This window comes from Trachinotus anak, unplaced genomic scaffold, assembly GCF_046630095.1.
Source record: "Trachinotus anak isolate AG129_WGS33_773 ecotype Australia unplaced genomic scaffold, CSIRO_AGI_Tana_v1 ptg000003l, whole genome shotgun sequence".
In the NCBI taxonomy this organism is placed as follows: domain Eukaryota; kingdom Metazoa; phylum Chordata; class Actinopteri; order Carangiformes; family Carangidae; genus Trachinotus; species Trachinotus anak.
In genome coordinates, this window is record NW_027273854.1 from 24,743,108 (window position 1) to 24,762,500 (window position 19,393).

The window sequence follows — 19,393 nt, forward strand, 5'->3', positions numbered from 1 at the left end:
GTGGTTATCTGAGTCACTGTGGCCTTTCTGTCTGGATGGTTTTTGGTTCTGGCTCCATTCTGAGTAAACTCTAGAAACTGATGTGCATGAACGTCCCAGGAGATCAGCAGTTTCAGAAACATTCAGACCCATCTGATACAATGACATGATTGGCTGGTTGGATGCTGTCATGAATAAGCAGGTGTAGAGCTGTTTCCAATAAAGGGCTTGGTGAGTGTATGTAAATGAGTAAAAACAGTGTAGCTAAGCTACAGCTAAAGCTACATTTGCTTTAAAAAAAAAAGAAAGAAAGAAAGAAAAAGAGGGCACATTAATAAAGTTGTAGACAACCTGCAAGGTTGGTCGATGATTAACTGCAACTGATTTTGCTTCTGTCATATCGCCTTCTTACCCATAAGCCACAGGTTTCAGATGAAATTAATTTGAGCACAGTGCTACAGTGGCAGCTAATTCTATCAACACAAATACACTTGCAAACTACACACAAAGACACACTTTGGCACACTCTGTTTATTTGTTACCTGCATAATTATCCAGTAGCACCACTCTTGCTAATGGAAAGGCACAGCTGTCAGTTGTTTTCTCCATCGCTGCCATTAATCTGTGAACAAAGCACACACAGTGATTAATATCATCTGTTTCAAGGATGCAAATTTCAAAACTATTCTGTATATGAACCCAGTGGAATAAGAGAAGAATGTGCATCTAACAGCCTTTTTTGCAACACAACAGCAGCAGTAACAGCATGACTTCATAAAAGCCATGATAATATGACATTTTGACTTTTCACTCATTACATGTTATCATGTAATTACACATGTAGTGTACTTACAGCTGGCCCACAACACATTTATCAATGATAAACTCAAATAACTAACCATTTAACAGCAACTTTCACTTTCTTCCCAGTTACTGAAAAGACAAAAAGATAAACAAAGTTCTCTACTAATCTTCTAATTTTGCCAAGTTCCAGGATAGAGCAAAGTTTATCTTTATAGAAAACAACATTGATTCTTATTTTGACGCACAGTCAAACAAATAGGTTTTTTTTATATCCAAGCTGGTTAAACACTATGTTCAAAGCCATTGGCTTTATAGCCTGTGTCCCTCTTCATTCCTTAAGAATGGCTGACTTCGATTTTGATTTGCTGGATGGAAAAAAAGTATATAATCTGCATATTATTTTCTTGACAACCTGATTAATCATTTAATCTATAAAATACAGTATCTGAGAATACTGAGAAATTCACAACCGTTTACGAGCTTAAGGTAGAACCGGTAAATGTTGTTTTCATTTTTGAAAAATGACATCTATTGATCCACTAGATAATAAACACCTTTATTACCACTGTCCCTCAATTAGATATAAACATACACTGATCCATATTTTCATTTGATGGTATACAGTAGCCTCACATTCTGTATTCACATCTATGGATATTGCTGTGGTACCAGATATTCATACCATTTTAATTCCAGTGCCATGTACCACTGTATGATTTCAGCTGTACCAGGTACTACAGAACAGTACTGGTGCACTGCCCGGTACCACAGAGCATTATTTGTACCACAGTCAGTTCTGAGAGATAATAAACACTTGAAAAACAGGTTGAACGTGAACATTTACCAAAAGAAACTATGATGATTTTTTTTTTTTTTTTATTCTTTTGGATATTAAAGAGTTACTTTAACAAGCCTTTTTTCACAGCAGACATTTTTGATTTGTAAGTAAGAAAAGCACAGGTGGAACAAGCAACACTGACAGTGGCTCAGGTAAATTTAGGTATGTCAGTGAGCCATGTAAATGAGCTAGACTGCACAACACCAGGCCTGAAGCTACTTCATCTAAATGGAATGCAGCCATCTTTAATGTTAATAATTAAACCTGTGTCTGTCAATGTCCTCCTGTGTAATGTCTCAATGCTGCATGTGGAGGATCATGTGCATTGTACAGTACATGTATGTATGGCGTGTGTGTGTGTGTGTGTGTGTGTGTGTGTATAGTGTGTGTCAGACTGATGTGTGTTCAAGTATAAGGGTACACTCAACACTCGATGGTTTCACTGAGTCACAAACTCACCGACAGCGTTGAATGTTCCCCAAGACTTGAAAAACTCAGGCTGACAGCGAGCTAACAAACAGCCTGTCCTCCACCGCTACGAGGAGTGGACAGCCATGACAGGATGGACCCGAGAGGACGCTAAACAAGAGGAGACAAGAGCACTGCAGGTGCACGCACACACTTTCACCAGTGATGCAGTGGACAGCAAACCCTCTACAACCAGTTCATGAAGTGGAGGTCGGTTATACAGTGTGACTATATGAGCAGAATGAATATTCATGACCTTTAGGGTTGTTTGTTGTTATTACTGTGGAAAGAATTAATATAATAACATTGCATTGTATTGTATATAATATAATATTATATACAATACAGACTGGTTCTGAATTTTATTATCTTGGACGGATGAATTTGCCAATATTATTCTGTTTTTGCAGAAGTTCTGGATGGATTGGTCAAAAACAGAAGCTCTCTCACTGAATTTCAATGCATCATTATAAATGCAAAATTGGCCTGAATATATAAATAATCCCTGTGGTGCATCACGACTCTACACTTCAGGTATCTGCAGGTTTTAGTTTAAATTTAATGCCATTAAAACACAGTATAAAGAAACCCTAATGGAAAAACAAAGCTTTCAAAACCAGACATTTTGTGACCTCACACCAGCAGTGCTCTAGATTAACCTCAGAGTGGACATGTAATGCTGGGGAACCTCCCTCTACTAACAAGATTGTCAGATTTTTAATGCAATAGTGTCTGTTCATAGTGTAATCTGATGAAGGTCCACTTCCTTTCTCAGTCTCAAAAGTAAGCAAGGGAAATATGGGAATGCAGTGTATCTTTAAATGTTAAACTATGGGACCCGACATTAACTCTGAGAAGCAGAAGCTACAGTGGTTCTATTGGTTGAGTAATTTACATACAAAAAAAACATCTCATTTTATATTCCACACAAGCATGTTATTTCATATCTTTTTTAATTACAAATGCATCTAGTAATTATACTCTACGTGGTCATTTTTCAAATTAACACAGTAACTTCATCCAAGTGTTCTTATTCACTTATAAACTCCAGTTTGAGTCTGCTAATAAAACACACACAGACAATATAAAAAAATAAAAAATTAGTTTACTCTCTCACCTGTGGTGCAGCTAAAACTACATTTTCATCTGTGTTTTCAGAATTTAGAAAGAATTGTTAAACTGAAACAAATGATCATAAATCTGATTTTTACACAGGTTTATTCGCCTGTGTAAATAAGCCTGTATTAAGGCTTGTGGTCATACAGTGAAACCAGAAAAACGCTTTATGCTGATCGCGTAACTGCTGTCTGGCTGATTGTGTGATGGGGGGGGGGGGTGAATCGGGAAGGAGGGAGAGTCAAGGGTGAGTGGAGAGAATAAAGAAGGTTGGGGGGAGGCAGGGGGTTGGAGGGTGGGGTGTCTGGGTGAGAGGAGTGTTGATCGATTCCAGGCTTGGTATTTTCCAGACAGGCTGAATGGTAAAGGTCAAAGGTCAGCTGCTCTTGTTTCCTATGAAAGAGAGGCTGTGTGTGTGGGTGTGTGTGTGTGTGTGTGTGTGTTTTCATGCTCATGTGCAGAGTGGAAACCATTGTGTTAAATCTGTGTTTTGTGTTTTTTTTTCTTTTTTTTTTTCAAAATCTCTAATCATGCAAAGCCACACAAGAGAAAGGATCCATCTTTGAAGTGTGTGTGTTGAAGCATGTGCAACTGACTAAACCTGTGTTTTGTATTTCATTTACATTATTTATGGTTTAGCCACTTTCTAGCGAAGTGATAAGCATCTTTATCGTATTGTTTTTCAAGAGAAATGTTTGAATTTATTAGTCATTATTAAAAACAAAATGAAAATGGAATGAAAAGTCAATACTAGTTGGAGAAACAAACAGAACTCCTTGGCATTTTTGTTTAGTTTTACTTTTTGTTTTCTATTAGTCGTCAGCTCCAGCACATCAAGTTTACTGTTGTTGTTTATTACAGTGAACAGTATCTAATCTTAGATTCCTGGGAACATCAGACACGCCTGAGAAATCTATTTAAACTTTTCTATTTATGTAATAAAATTCCAGGTATTTTTCATTGATGATTTGAACAACAGAACACAACAGAGCAGGTTTGCAGGCAGGTGATTGGGTTTCTTGCTCAAGGGCACATGGGAAAAAGCTAAAAATAGTCCTGGGTGCTGCTGCCGGGATCAAATGTGACACGTTTGCCCTGCACTGCCGTGCGCTTGGGTGTGTGTGTGTGTGTGACTGTTGGCTGTTTGTCTGTATTCTGCTCCACCCACACTGAGGCTGCTCACAACGATATGTTGCAGTGACCTGGTGATGACAATGCTCACGCAAGAGATGGATCCTTTTACGTCTGTGGCTGTATTTTAATTTATACGTCACACACAAGCCAGGACATACACACACGCACACACACATACAAATCTAGCCTGGAAAAAATGCCAATTGCAGCCACACAGACAGTGATGTCTTAACATCTGTGGCTCAGGTAACAGCAACCAAAATAAACATTTTACACTGCTGACACACACACACACACACACCAAGGAAGCACAGAGTAAGACATACCACACATGCATGCATAAATACACATGCAGTCATACAGTGGCATGTTGAGTCACATCTCTCTGTGCACCACTCTGTGTGTGTGTGTGTGTGTGTGTGTGTGTGTCCTGTCCTGTGTGTGCACGCATGGTTGTGTGTGAATGCATGTGGTTCTGAATGGGAAGACAGATTGTGGCTGTGAGGTAAAGAAAAAGAGGGGGAGGGTAAAGGGAGACAGACATGAGGTGGGTGGCGGGGAGGGTGGGGAGTGAGTGAGTGAGAGTTAGTCCTCCCTCCCTCCTTTCCTTCCTCCCTCACTTCTCCCAATCGCTTACTTGCTCCCCCTCCCCCTCCTGGGACTTGAACCCATGACCCCACGGTGAATGAGTTCATGGGAGGCACCACCATTATTGGGGAAACTGCTGGTGTGTGTGTGTGTGTCTGAGTGTGTGCACGTACATGCATGCTAGAGTGCGTTTCGAAGTGACCTGAGTTGAGTTCACCGGTGTCTGCGTTTTGTGAGTTCAGACGTGTTTATTGGCAGAATTCTGGTGTGTCTTCAAAAGTAGATTTTTACAATAGGACTTCTGAATTAGAGGTTTGCATTGCTTAAGGCTAACATTATTGTTGCATACAGATGTGTGTGTGTGTGCATGCATATTTTGTCAGAGCTGTTACCTGAGCCACAGAAATGTCAGAGTGCTGTTACCTGAGCCACAGGAACGGTGATGGCCCTCCCCCCCTCCCGTCTGCTGCTGGATGTGTGACCAAGTCTGCATCTCACTACCTGGTCCAGACAGACAGGATCAGTACTTAAATCTAATTGTCATTCACTTCAACTGGGACAGCCAACACACACACACACACACACACACTTACAACATACACAACATATGCAACATGCATTTCTACATGGGCTCTGACATGCACACAAACACACATTTCAAAAAGACAAAAAAAAAAAATGCACACTTGTAAAAAAAGATGCCCATCCTTCACACACACACACACACAGGCAGTCACATGAGAAATCATGAATGAAAATCCACATTGTGTGAGCACGCTCACTTTTGTGTTAGCATGCCACCTTGGTGTTCTTTACTACATCCATTTCCATGCTGAACTCTGCGCCCTTCCCCTGCCTCTTTGGGCGTTCCTCCTTGGCATTGCATCCTGCATGCACATCAGTGTCGGCAAACATCCACTGACACACTGTCACATCGCATTCATGTCTGCCGGCAAGCAGCCTCTCCCACAGTCAGGGCCGCTCTGGGATCAGAGCCCTGCCGCGTGCACACAAGCCATCTGGAAAAATGTAGGAAATGAAGGTGCAAACTGACTTACCCAACATCCTCTTCAGCAGTAGTGTCGCCGTCCCTCTTTCTCTGCATTCCTCTGTCTCTATATCTCCTTTTTTTTTTTTTACCCCTCCCATTGAAAAGCCAAGCCACCACTCTCTGTCCCTCTCTCTTTCTTTCATCCTCTGTTCTCATCTTCAAATCCCTACTTTTCATCACTTCCTCCCTTCCCCCTGTTTTGCTTCCTTCAGCTCCTTCTCCCTGCCTGTCATTTTTCACAATCTCTCCCTTTCCTTTCTTCCTCTCCTGTGGCTCTCCGGTGTCTCCTTTCTGCTGCTGTAAACTGCAGACTGTCTGGAGAGAGAGAGAGAGAAAGAGAGGGAGCGAGAGAGGAGAGAGAGAGAGAGAGAGAGAGAGCGAGGTCGAGAGAGACTGAGGAGCAATGGGAAGTGCAAACCAGGACACACACAGCCTCTGTCAGTTTGAATGAATATTGTGCACACTCGGCTTGTCTCTCCTCCCCCCTCTCTTTCTCTCTCCGTCCTTCCTTTTCTCTGTCTACCAGACACCCCTCCTCCACTCCTCTCTCACATGCCCTCCTTCGCTATCTCCTCCTCCTTTCTCCGTCACTGCTGCCTTCAAACATGTTCACACTTCAAGACTGAGATTATAGAGCTGCACTTACTGACACCCCTCCAGCACACACACATGCACGCGCACACAGATCACACTCCTCACTCTCCTGGACCCAGACAGTTAACCCTTTGATGCAGCTGCATGTCCTGCCTGTTGGTGTATTATCATCTTCTTAATAGATTCTGTTTTTCAAACACTAGTCAGTGTATCTTTGTGTAATAACCGGATTTTTCATTGTGTTTTAAAATAACTACTGAAGTTCATAATCTATGTCATAATTTTATTTTATTATTATAAAGCAGATGTGAATTTGTATTTTCATCAAGTTTCTTCACATGCAAAATGTCCAACATCCACACGATTTCACTACATGTGAAATGTGTAGAAATATATGGAAAATCATAAATCTAAACGTTTTGCAGTTTTTCTATGTAATGAAATTTTATATGTGAAAAATCTGAAAATCTATATGTCTTTGTGTGGCATGTAAATTTATCAAATCTGACATTTGTTTCATGTGTGTTATTCCATGAATTTACATGAATTGCTATTTCACATGGATGTTCCACATTAAATATTTGATAATCACGTTCTTACATCATGTGAGTTTGTGATATGAAATGCTGTTTCACATCATAATGTAACTGAAATTTTAGTCTGCAGTTACACGTACATGCAAAAAGAAAATCACACGTGTATCGTGAATTTCAAGCTTTCTCACGTCTAATAGTGAAACTGTTGTATGTGTTTCAGATATGATATTATATGTAAAATTGATATTTATGTGCACAATGTACATTTCACATGTGAAATATTTGAAAATCACGTGTCAGTATTGTGAAGTTAGGATCGCATGAAATGTATGTGTCCACGTCCTGATATTTTTACATGATGTACATGATATTTGTACATTTCTCATGTCAAACATTTCAAAGTCACATGTGCTTATATTAGGTGAAATGATCATATTTAAATATCTGAACATTTCAAGTATCGTGCATATGTCACTTTAAATGCTGTTGCGCATGCATGTTGCACAATATTTGAGAATCACACGCTGTTACACATTTGACATTATACATTAAATTGATGTTTTCAAATGTGATGTCTTACATTTCAACATGTGAAATATCTGGAAATTACATATGTTTACATTATGTGAGTGTTTCAAATTTGAGAAACCACACGTGCCTGTAGGGGAATTTGTCCAACATTACATTTATTTTTTCATGTGACATCCTACACATCACACATACTCATATTATGTGAATTTATCTCCTATAAAATAATGCACCACATCGGTTTAAGTGACAGGTGCATTACATTTTAAATGACATTCATATTTTCTTTGTGAAAGTTATGTTGTTATAATCTGAAGGAAAGTCTGACTCTCACTGTAAGTCTGACTGTAACAACGGAAAACCTGTAAAACAGCCGTCTTTTATCTTTTATTAACACAGGCGTCTATAGAGGTCATGTTACCAGCGCATTCTAAAAATACACATAAATCCAGCTACACCAATTAGAAATAGGTTCACTTTGCTTCTCTTTCACTTGTCATACTTTTTCATTTTGTTTGAAGATTTTCTTAGATCTAGGCACATGATGCTACCGTGACTATACTTGATACATCATTCTCCACGGTTGATCCAATTCATTAATGGTTACGAAAGCATTTTTTTAAAACGTTCCTCCAAGCACATCTCTGTTACTGTGGTTTACATCCACCAGCACCACCTGACTGACACTGCTCTCTTTACTTGTATTTTCACTGACACCGTTCTTTTACCCCCCTCCATCTTCTGCAAGTTATCCCCCACTCTCTCCATCATCCTCCCTCCTTCCTTAGTTACATATTGATTAGGTCGCTCAAAGTGTGTGTGTGTGTGTGTGTGTGTGTGTGTGTGTGTGTGTGTATGTGTGTGTGTGTGTGTGTGTTTGTGTGTGTCGTTGTGTGGATGTGTGTAGATGTGTGTGGATGCATACGAGCCTGGTCCTGCTGTGGTCAATGAGGTCAACATGGTGGCCAGACAGACATCCCCACCCCCTTTGTTTTTTTTGCTGCCTTTTTTTTCCCCCTGTGTCCTCCATCACCTCCTGCTCTCCCTCCTTAGGGTTAGTGAGTGTAGTCGAAGTAAAGGAAGCAAGGAGAACAATAATGTCAGCATCTTTCATGAGCTTACCTAACAGCTAGGTTGATAGCAGCTGACAGAAAATGAATGCCCTGGCTTGCAATGTATAACAAAGCATCACATCATGAGCTTAATGTGTTCATGTGGCAAGAGGAGGCAATTTTGTTGTAATACCCAGTTGAATCTTACAAATGGCCACATCCAGAAAGTAAACACAGTAAAGAGTCAGGTTCCCAAACCATTAGGCGGACAGAAATTGCAATATTAAGAAAGAGGAGGGATCAATACAATAATCAAACAGAGGTGTTTATCATTGTGAAAATGTTCCACATTATTCTTTGAAGATGGTCAGGTGATGTCTCTCGCCTCACCAGGCCTGTCTTTGCATTTAAAGGGGGAAAAAAGCAGCATGTCTTTCAAACACCACTTGACAGTGACCGTCCTTGCTGACCCCTTTGGCCAACAGACAGTCTGTGTGGAGGAGGGGGCAGGATGGATAGGAGGGCAGGGGTCAATAAAGGCCATGAGGCAAAGATGGAGGGGAGAAGCAGACAGAGGAAGCTTGAAAGGATGCACCACAAGAGGGAGGCAAGAGGGACAAAGCAGCTTCTCCATATATTCCTCTTTTTGTACATTTGATTTCGTTGCATGTCAAATAGTTGTGGTAAACAAAAATAGATAATACAAATTCAGAGCAGTATATGATTTTAATGAGGCAAACAGCCATTATAAGATTTTTAAAAAATTAATCTTTTGTTTACATTTATATGCTAAAGGTTGATGATGTGTTTTATCGCAACAAATATCCAAGGTCATATTGGGTATATAATGTTTTTTAGCTATGCTAGCAGCGTGGCTTTAGGCTTGGTCCGATGGTCAGTCAGTCACCCAGCTGGTTGGTTGTTCTGTCAACCTCAACTGTGTTTAGCACTAATTAGCAAACATAGCAAATGTAAGCTGTGATAGTTTTTTTGGTTTTTTTGTAAGCTACAATAGTGATACAGTTAACGCCATAACCACTAAACATGATCAAAGTCACAACCTTACAGAGCTGCGCAGTGTGGCAGTAGATCCTTGGGGGTCTGTGTATTGCTTATCATTTCGATACTCCATATAAAAATGAAAAAAAATTTATTTTAAAATTTAAAAACTGTATGTTTCATCTGTTACAGTGTTTAATACGATGAGATTTTGTGTGTTGGTTTGTTTCATTGTCAAATTTCCCAAAATTTGAATGTTGGATAGGAAGATGGAAAATATAAAATTACAAGATTTGAGTACTTTTTTTCTGTTCATACCTTGAGTTGCTTGCGAGGACTGGATCTAAGCAGCTCAACTTGCATCTGATTGGTCAGTGGGGAAGCCAGGTCCACAGCCAGGAAAAACCCTCTTGAATGTGCATCTAACTCCCCTGGATGGGCCTCTCTTTGTTTAGTTTTTTTGTATTCAGGTCACTAAAATGACCATGGGAAATTATGGAAATAGTGTCGAGAATTCAGAGATTGATTGATGATTTTTTTTTTCATTTAATTTTTGACAGAGACTGTTGCACCTGTTGCATTATGATCCTTACAACATTTACAGTGAGTGATTTTCTTGTTAAAACATTGTGAAACTAATAAATGAGTTATAAACCTCTTGGATAGCTGGAAAAGGCTTTGTCACAAAGCTGAAGCTCATTGTAAGTTAACGTGGTTTTGATAGAACAACGACGTTATAGAACATGTTGATCTCAGAAACAATGATTTGCAATCGGGGCGTTGGGCCTGGTTGAGACTTTTGGGAAACAATAACGCAGACATTTGTTTCCTGATTGGGTTTTATCAGTCATGACTTTTCCTGATTTGTTATGCTCCTATCACATGGTCCTCCTCATGTGTAGTATTATCTGCTACTAAGCAACCAACTGCAGAGTAGACAATCTGCAGTATCGATGGACAATATTTCTGATACAGAGCTAAAACACTCGTCTGGACACAGGATTAGTGTGGACGTAGCCATGCAGGTGGCGGTTGTGGCTCAGGAAGTAAAGCAGGTCATCCACTTTGATTCCCAGCTCCTCCAGTCTGCATTTCAAAGCATCCTTGGGCAAGAACTCTGATATATCATTGTTTGAATGACTGCGTATGAATGTGTGTGTCAGTGGATGAATGTGGCTTCCATTGTAAAGCGCTTTGAGTGGTCGACAAGGCCAGAGAAATAATATGTAAGTTCAGTCAATTTACTTTTCACACTCTTCACACTGCACACACCAGATACTGAGAGGAGACCACAGACTGTAGAGGGACACATAACCTGACCTTTGTCCACTTACCTGACCCTGCGATCATTTACTCACATGTCTGTGCAGGAATCCCATATGAGTAACCTGGTTAGTTATGTTCCATGAAAACATAATAACATGATCCTCAATTCGAGTCAAATTGTCAGTGAGTTGATGGGTTTAACAAAATTAACTTTATTATGAGCGAGGCAAACAAATCCAGGCATTGTGACATAGGGAGCCTGAAAGAGCGGGTTCTCAAAGTGGGGTCCAAGGGTCTTTGAGGGCGTTTTCCATCCATAGGTAACACAGTGACAGAATACATGACTATTTTGGTCTTTGGTTTCAATTTCTGTAATAAAACATCTACAAGCAAAAATCTTATATATAATGTAAATCTTATAAATATATAATCTCAATCTAAGGAGCAGGGCCCTGGGAAAAAAATTCTAACTCATGTCAGTTTAGGGGTCCTTGATGGGAAAAGGTTTGAGAATCACTGGCCTATCAGCTTTAAATATATATATATAGTAGCTCAAGGTTAGTGGGACCTGACAAAACACTTTTTAGCCCTTACTCAAGACTTCACAGCAATTATGATAAGATTTCACACAAATGGTTAATATTTTATATGACTCTGGATAAACAGGGATGTAATCTTCATACAACCACAACGCAGTGATTCAAGTTCTGTTCTGTTTCATTTTGCGTTATTGTGTTGATTAAGAGTGCAAATTGCTTTAGGAGAGGAAGTGTTCATGAGTCTGGTGGTCCGAGTCTGTCAGAGACCAACAGGTGGGGTCCAGGGTGTGAACAGTCCTTTCAAGGAAAAATAGAACATCTTGTTTATGTTCCTTTGCTAGAAAAGTTAGGAGCTTTAATAAGTGAATCAGATTGTTCATAAAAGACTTTGAATAATCAAGTGGAGAAGTGCGAGAGTTTACACATCATTTACAGATGGAAAATACTATAAAGACAAACCACTCTCAATTGGCACCACTCATTCTGTCAGACGGGTCTGATTTTCTGTTTAGACTGAGAGGACACAAACACACAATCGCAGGGAGCAATGTTATAACATGCAGGTTCAGAGCGCACACAGACACACACACAGAGGGAATATTTTCAGTGAGTTGTTAGCTGCCGTGCAGACTGGTAAAGGTAAAGGATCAGTCACGTCACATCCTGTAAGTGTCGGAGCCTCCGTGTGAGACGCGTCGGTCTGCGACTGTGTCTTTTTATAACATGCTCAGCCCTCTCTCAGTGGAGGGTGCAGTCACAGTGTTTCTGGTGTCACAGCTGGGCAGGTGTGTTTATGTTTGTGTGTTCTCAAAGACGTCACAGCGCTGGAAAGGTTAACATGAAATAATTATGCCATTGCTCAAACATCATCCAAATTACTTTTTGGGAATGAAAGAGACATTGGGAGTGGGGAGACAATAGGCCTTCATTCTCCTTCGATTACGTTTCCCTCCACCATTATTTCACAAAAAGGGTCATTTCAGATCATCTTTCAGAGAATCCAGTGCAACACAAGAAACTCAAAACAGCCTTCCCACCTTTCTGATAGTTATTAAGAAAATGAAATTATAGCTTCCCTGAAAAGGAAGACACTGCCAAGCAGACGGCTCCTTAAACAGTTGTTGCCTTTCAACTCTGCAGTTTCTGCAGGCATGAAGAACAGGCGCAGTTTCTGAAGGGAGCCATCTGCAATGCTTGCCTATAATTTTTCAACAGCTTGCTAAGCCACACAATGACCTGGTCGTGATGACATCAATCTCTTCCCTTTTTCTTCCTCCCACTCCTTTTGCCTCTTGTCACTTACAGGGGCAAATACAGGTCGTCAGTAATGAACATGAAATAGAACAACATAATGTAGAGTAGGCAGAAATTACAACTATGTATAGCATCTCTGTAGCTGCTACTTTATGCATTAAAAAGAGACATTTCTTCACTCAAACAAAGTTACTTTTCTTGGGTGACAACGTGATTTAAAAATGAGGGGGAGGAGAGGGACAGCTGGGCCTCAGTAATAAAAAAGGTGAAAAACCACATTTGGCTTGATGAAAGGCTGCATTTCACAAAACACATATATGTATGAAGCTATATTTAAATATGTACAAACTTCTGCATCAACAGAGGAAACTTTTTCCCATGCTTTCTCCTGTTTTTTTGTTTGTTTTTTTGCCTGCCCATCTCCTAAGATGACTGGATGGTCAATGTGAACCATCGTCCCAGGAGAACAGTCTTATCTCTGCACACTCTTTGGAAATTCAGCGCTGGCTCTATTGTCTGTGGCATTTTGATATATGATAAAATTCCTTTTGAAAGATTAAATTTAGTCTCAGAGTTGAATCTTTGTTGCTGCTGAGAAGATGAAGCTGAATATATAATAAATGCATGATTTGTTGGACAGTTTAAAAACAGCGCTGCCTCTGTGGACTCGGTGTTTCTTACATATACAGATATACCACCATTTCAATAAAAATGAAAATGAACAGAGGCAGTGTGGTCTTTGTTAAAGGTCATTTGATTTTTCATAAAAATTACAGATTGGATATCAAGTGTATCGTTGAATATCGGGGTAGATTTATTTCAATATTATCCATTTTTCTCCTGAAAAAGTCTGTTTGTGGACCTTTGAGTTTAGATTATTTTGTCACAGTGCAGTCAGACACAGTTGTGTTGCAGTGTAATCACCTGTGCTGAGCTGAGCCACTGATATTAGCAGGAATGCTGCTTTTCCAACTGCAGATAGTCCTGCTGTCCACACGAGTTTGTACGTCTAAGTTGACCTTGGCAAGTTCAATATTCCAAGTGCAAAAGGACTCTGTGTTGAGACAGGACAGCAAGTAAACAAGCACAGCACACTCAGCTGGCGATGACAATAATGAACCTGATCCTGAATCACGACTGCTGGGTTAAATAAAGATGCTTCACTTTGACTTTCAGCTCCTGGATGAAACCAGGCTGCTGTCCTGCTCCTTGTTGTCTCCTGTATAGGGAACAGTTGCAACAAGTCTTATTCCTCCAATCAGAAACATGCTAGAGTGATGGCACTCAAACTGCACATGCTCAGTCAGACCCTCCTCACACCAGTAGGACAGAAGACACGTTTAACATTGGAGGTATGTTCGCTGTATTTTTGTGACCTTTGCATGAATTCATCAAACGTACTTAGTTTGAATTATTGTTTTGTTGACTTCTAAGTGAGTCACATGGTTACCATGTGACAAGATCAGTGTGTAGCTAGCACATGATGTTCTGTCATGGCTGACAGGGTGGGGAGGGTTGTAACTGTCCCCAAGCTAAGCAGCAAAATAAAAAAGACACATTAGGAAGAGCAACTGATGGCTAATTGACTTTGAGGTGAGACTGTTCTGTCAACTCATTATTCTTAACTTTGAAGCTCAGCTTCAAAACTCATGTGGAGAGGAACAGTTTGTCGGTCTGTAAGATGAAAAGATCAACACTACTGTCATGTTTATATGGTAAAGATGAAGCTATAGCTAGCAGTAGGTTAGCTTAGCTGAGTATTATTGGAAACAGTAGAAAACAGCTAGCTTGGCTCTGTTCAAAGGTAACAATATATCACTGCCAGCACCTTTAAAGCTCACTAAGTAACGTGTTACCTGTTTTTTTTATTCCATACAAAATCCAAAGTGTAAAAACGACTCTCTCTGGTTTTAAAGGGCTTCATGTAGCAGACTGCCCTACCTTTGAAATGAGCCACACTAGCTTGCCCTGTTTCCAGTCTTTGTGCTAAGCTAGGCTAATTGCCTACTTCTTTAGCTTCATATTTAGCGTACAGAGAGTGGTATTGATCTTGAACTGGCAAAGAAAGCAAAATAACCATTTTTCCCAGACCATACCTTTAAAGCCCTGCAATGATTCTGTGATAGCTTGGTTCACTCCGACTGTTGAGAAATATTGTGTATGCAATTGAAAGCTCAACTGAATGGATTTTGAGGTCATAAAGTTTTGATTTTCAACTGCTGTCAGTTGTTTAGTGTTTTTTTTTTAAGAAATGTATCAAACTGGGCTCCTGATATTTAAGTGATTATACACATCTCCTTTGTCAGATTGTGAAACTCATGTCGATAAAATACTCAACTATCATATAGTGACTCTGTTGCTGTTTCAAAACTGGTCTACTCACTGTTCTATATCAGTTTATTATGGGATGTGAAATCTGAGTTATTAAGCAACATCCAGTACAATGAACAGTGCTCAGGGTGCCCTCACTGACTTCATTATCATTTGGCACTAAAACGCCCTCTGGTGGTAAAATCCAAAAACACCACCTGTCCTTGGACAGACTGAGGAGAAATCCAGTGGCAGTGGGTCAGCTCGACCACAGGCTTGAGCCTGACCTACGACTCCAGGTGACATCTGATAGCCTCGGCCAGTGAGTCATAGTGACATCATGAGCCACCTTTGACCCAATCATGGATCAAGCTCCCTATAGTTGGGTTATCAGGACAAGGGGTCAGTCACTGTTAGACTCCCTCATAGTGTATCTGTAGAACTGACTGAACTACAATTTTTAGATCTTTATACTTCAGTATTTCCATTTAATGCTGCTTTATACATCTACTCTACTACGTGTTACTGCATTTATCTGACAACTTATTCGGAACACCATATACTGGGTAGTTCCTCCCTTTGCTCTCAAAACAGCCTCAATTTGTTGTCATTGATTCAACAAGATGTTGGAAACCTTCCTCTAAGACTCTGCTCCATGTTCACATGACTGCATCACATCATCTCTGCAGATTTGTCAGCTGCACATTCAAGCTGCCAACCTCCAGTTCTACCACATCCCAAAAGTGTTCTATGGGATTCAGGTCTGGAGACTGGGGAGGTCTCTGAGGTTCACTGAACTCACCGTCAACCAGCTTGAGATAAATATTTGCTTTGTGACATGGTGCATTATCCTGCAGGAAGTAGCCATTAGAAGATGGTAAATTATGGCTACAAAGGGAAGCACATGACCAGCTACAGTGCTCAGACAGGCTGTGGTTAGATCGGACCTGGAGAAACCTGATATCCAAGCGCAGGATGCTAAGTGAGGGACTTACACTGTATTATTCCTGCCATGTTGTAGCGATGCATGGGTCTACTGTTTTTATGTTTACTGGCCTCAGAGGACAAAGTTTATCATGAATGAATTAAGCTTGTAAATAGTATCCATACTTTGAATTATGTAGCTTCAAGGGGGTTTGATTTCTCAGCATCAGAGGAATTTGCCTGATCAGTCCCATTAATTTACCTCTCTGCTTGATTCCCCTTCAACATCTGATCAGCAATTATGGAGGAGGGGGGTGACAAAATGTATCCTGTATGACATTACACACCTTCACTTTCACCATCTCCATTTATCATTATATTTTTTTGTTTATTCTCTAAGTCACGCTGAAGAAGAACCTCCAAACAGCCATGTCTCAAAACCAGGTTAAAGGTTTCTCAGGTTTCAGAAACCATGATATGACCTTTACATGCTCAAACACACAACTGGTATATTCCAAAAACAGACCATAACCACAATACTGTTCATGTGTGACAGTTTGCTGTAACTGCATAAAGCAGCTCAAGTGATGTAAAACATCAGAGGTAAATGACATATTCTCAGTTAGACCGAAGAGAAACCTCTTCCTTGATCTGTCATTTTGCAGGTGTTCAAAAATCATTCATGGTAAAATCCAGAGCAGTTACACATTTTTACATCCAGAACTGTAGAAAATAAAGCAAAATGCAAATTAATTAGGAGACAACAAGGCAGTTTGAAGGAGAGTAGGTACAGTAAACAGTGGCAAAAATAGGAATCACTGATTAAGATCCAGCTTAAGGTTGCACTTTATTTTTTTAATCCTTAAAAGTGAAAGGCTGGAGGTCTTTATAGATATGTTAGAGTTGTGTGAGATAAAACAACTGTGAGAAAACCTGGAGATAACTGACAGATTTATTGACATGTGGTCTAAAAAAAAAAACCTGCTGGAATAAATAAAACACAGCTGAGGATTCTGAAGGCTTTTACTTTGATGAGACAAAGGTGTGAAAAATGGTTTGCTGAATCCAGCACTACATGACAAATGAGAATAAGTGGTACAGTCTTTTATCCAGCAGGTGTGTGTGTGTGCGTGTGTGTGCGTGCGTGCTGTCTGCTGCTCCACACAGCACTTAAGCTGGAGTCTGTTACTCTTTCAGTGGTTTCATTTGGCTCTCCTCACTGATCCTCTCCTCCTTTCTGTCCACTGCTTTTGTTTCTTTCTCCTCGTCCTCCACCGTCAGCGGTAACCACGACTCTTTGTGCAGCCTCTCATTCCTTTCCACCTCCTGAACGCTGGGTGGTGACGTTACCTGCATGTGAGCCGGCAAGTTTTTGAACTCTTCCGCGTTCACGTCATAGTCCTGCATCTTTGAGTCCAGGATCCACCAGCGGCCGGCGAAGCCCACGTCCAGCACCCGCTTAGGGAACTGCCACCAGGGGTCTGACACATTGGAGCACTGGGCTTCGTACAACGTGGTGTCAGGATCGTAGCTGGCTGAGTAAACCAGAGAGAGTAGACCCAGGCTGGCGTGGCGGAGTCGGCCCTCGTTACGGAGCTTCACCAGACTCTGCACGTGGCCGTCAGAGGTCCCGTTGCGGATCCATGGCGACAGCAGGGCCAGCTGGTTGGAGCACTCCAGCAGGGCTCCCTCAAAGGACGATTGGTCCGGTTTAGTGTGGAAACAGGCCCAGGCCCCGCCCAGCAGAGTCATGTACACTGAGGCTTTGACCGGTCGCTCCCGTGCACCAACCACCATCTCCTTACATGCGTCTTTATAATCAGAGACCAGGCCGCGACACCACACACCTACAGACAGCAGAGGAGAAGAAACTTAGTCCTGCCTGGAGTCCTAAACATACACACACCTCGCTGGGGACCTGGGGTCCAACCATGTGGGGCCAGTCTGCAGCTTTCATCTCAGCCAACACTGCAGCAGCTGGTTGCCATGGTACCTGGAAAACAATTTCCCAGCACTCTTCCCACCCCTGCACAATTCATACAGCTGTAGAACTGTATAAACTGAATAATACTGATATCATTTCACAGAACAGGTACTAAAACTATACTGCTGTCATGTATAAGTATTAAAGATAGGGCTGCACAATATGGGAAAGGGAAAAAAAAAAAAAATCATATAGCGATTATTTTGGCAGATATTGTGATTGCGATTTCAGTTGCAATGATTGTTTTTGCATTTTATTTTCATTGGGAAAAAAAAAAAAAGTAAAATGATTTTTGTTGGGTCTTGTACTAAACGTGTTCCCTTACATCTGAAGAATATGATTTGTAGGCTGGAGCTTCTCTGTGGTACCACATCCATTATGGTGCTAACAACGCACAACAATTTTGTGACAGTTTACTTTTATCAAAAAATTACAGCTCCTGAGATTTGGATATTGCAATTTGTCAGACTGCAATTTGTACAGTACTTAATTGTGCAGCCTTAATTAAAACAATAAATGAATAAAGTCATTGACTACTGCAGAATTGTTGAGGTGTGCGCTCTGAGGAGTGCTGTTCCAGTTCTGTTTAATGTGTTACCATTTATACAGCTCTGTGTGTTGTTTACTCAGGCTAAGGGCTTGGATTAATAATGGGTGAACGGATAATGAAATGGATTATTGTTCCTGTCATTTCTTCACAAACTCCAACATGATGAGGCAAGGTCAAGGGTCAAATATGTAACGGATCCTGCTGACTGCAACTCAGCAAGTCAGACTTAGCTACTGCCGTTAATAAAGTTATTGTCAAGCCACCAGCCAGTCGGTCGGGCCACAGCAACATTATGGAGCAGCATATCTGAGGTAACGACTGGCAGCAGAAATCACCATGCTGTGCTGATGGTGGCATAGATTCAGCTGACTACACTATCAGTGTAAAGCTACCAAGTTAACTGAGCAGTAGGTTAAACAATGGTTACTGTGATCCGTATGTCAAACCCTAACTAGCGGTGTCCCTAACCTTGCACTAATCACCGGATGTCTCTGAGCCTAGTTTCTCACCTGCTTTGCTGTTTTTCAGTCTTTCCCAGCGGCTGCTAGGGGCCGGAGCTGCCGCTGGTTCTGCCGCGGCGCAGAGCATCCTCCGCGCCACACGGAACGAAGCCATTTCTACTGATTTTTAGTGTCTATGACGGTCACCTTCATGCAGGAGAATCATCCTGGTGGTCAGAAGACAGCTCACATGGAGCCAAAATGGCGCCCACGGGTGAATCTGTTTAAGCCTTCCGACAGAAAGCTCTATCTCGCAAACGTTCCGCTTGCTGACACTAAAACGCCCCCACTTTCTTCTTCTGTGATGTTAATGGGAGGCTACAGACAGGCTACAAACCAACCAAAGTATTTCAGAAAGGATATTGTAATTAAATTAATA

The 19,393-nt window shown here is 40.9% G+C and overlaps 1 protein-coding gene across 1 annotated transcript; it reads right to left on the reverse strand.

Moving 5' to 3' along the window:
* Positions 1–16,343: 16,343 nt before the first annotated feature.
* timm29 (translocase of inner mitochondrial membrane 29) lies at positions 16,344–19,243 on the reverse strand. The gene is made up of 2 exons (XM_071474820.1): positions 19,024–19,243; positions 16,344–17,827 (listed from the first exon to the last, which is right to left on the reverse strand). The coding sequence occupies exons 1-2, from the start codon at positions 19,127–19,129 to the stop codon at positions 17,166–17,168; spliced, it is 768 nt and encodes a 255-aa protein (XP_071330921.1). The 5' UTR covers positions 19,130–19,243; the 3' UTR covers positions 16,344–17,165.
* Between the last annotated feature and the right edge of the window lie 150 nt (positions 19,244–19,393).

Bases quoted from the DNA above. Each gene is read 5' to 3' on its own strand.
- timm29 (XM_071474820.1), bottom strand. From the start codon at position 19,129: ATGGCTTCGTTCCGTGTGGCGCGGAGGATGCTCTGCGCCGCGGCAGAA. The intron at 17,828-19,023 runs GTGAGAAACTAG...TGCTGTCTGTAG, and splicing joins ACTGAAAAACAGCAAAGCAG to GTGTGTGGTGTCGCGGCCTG.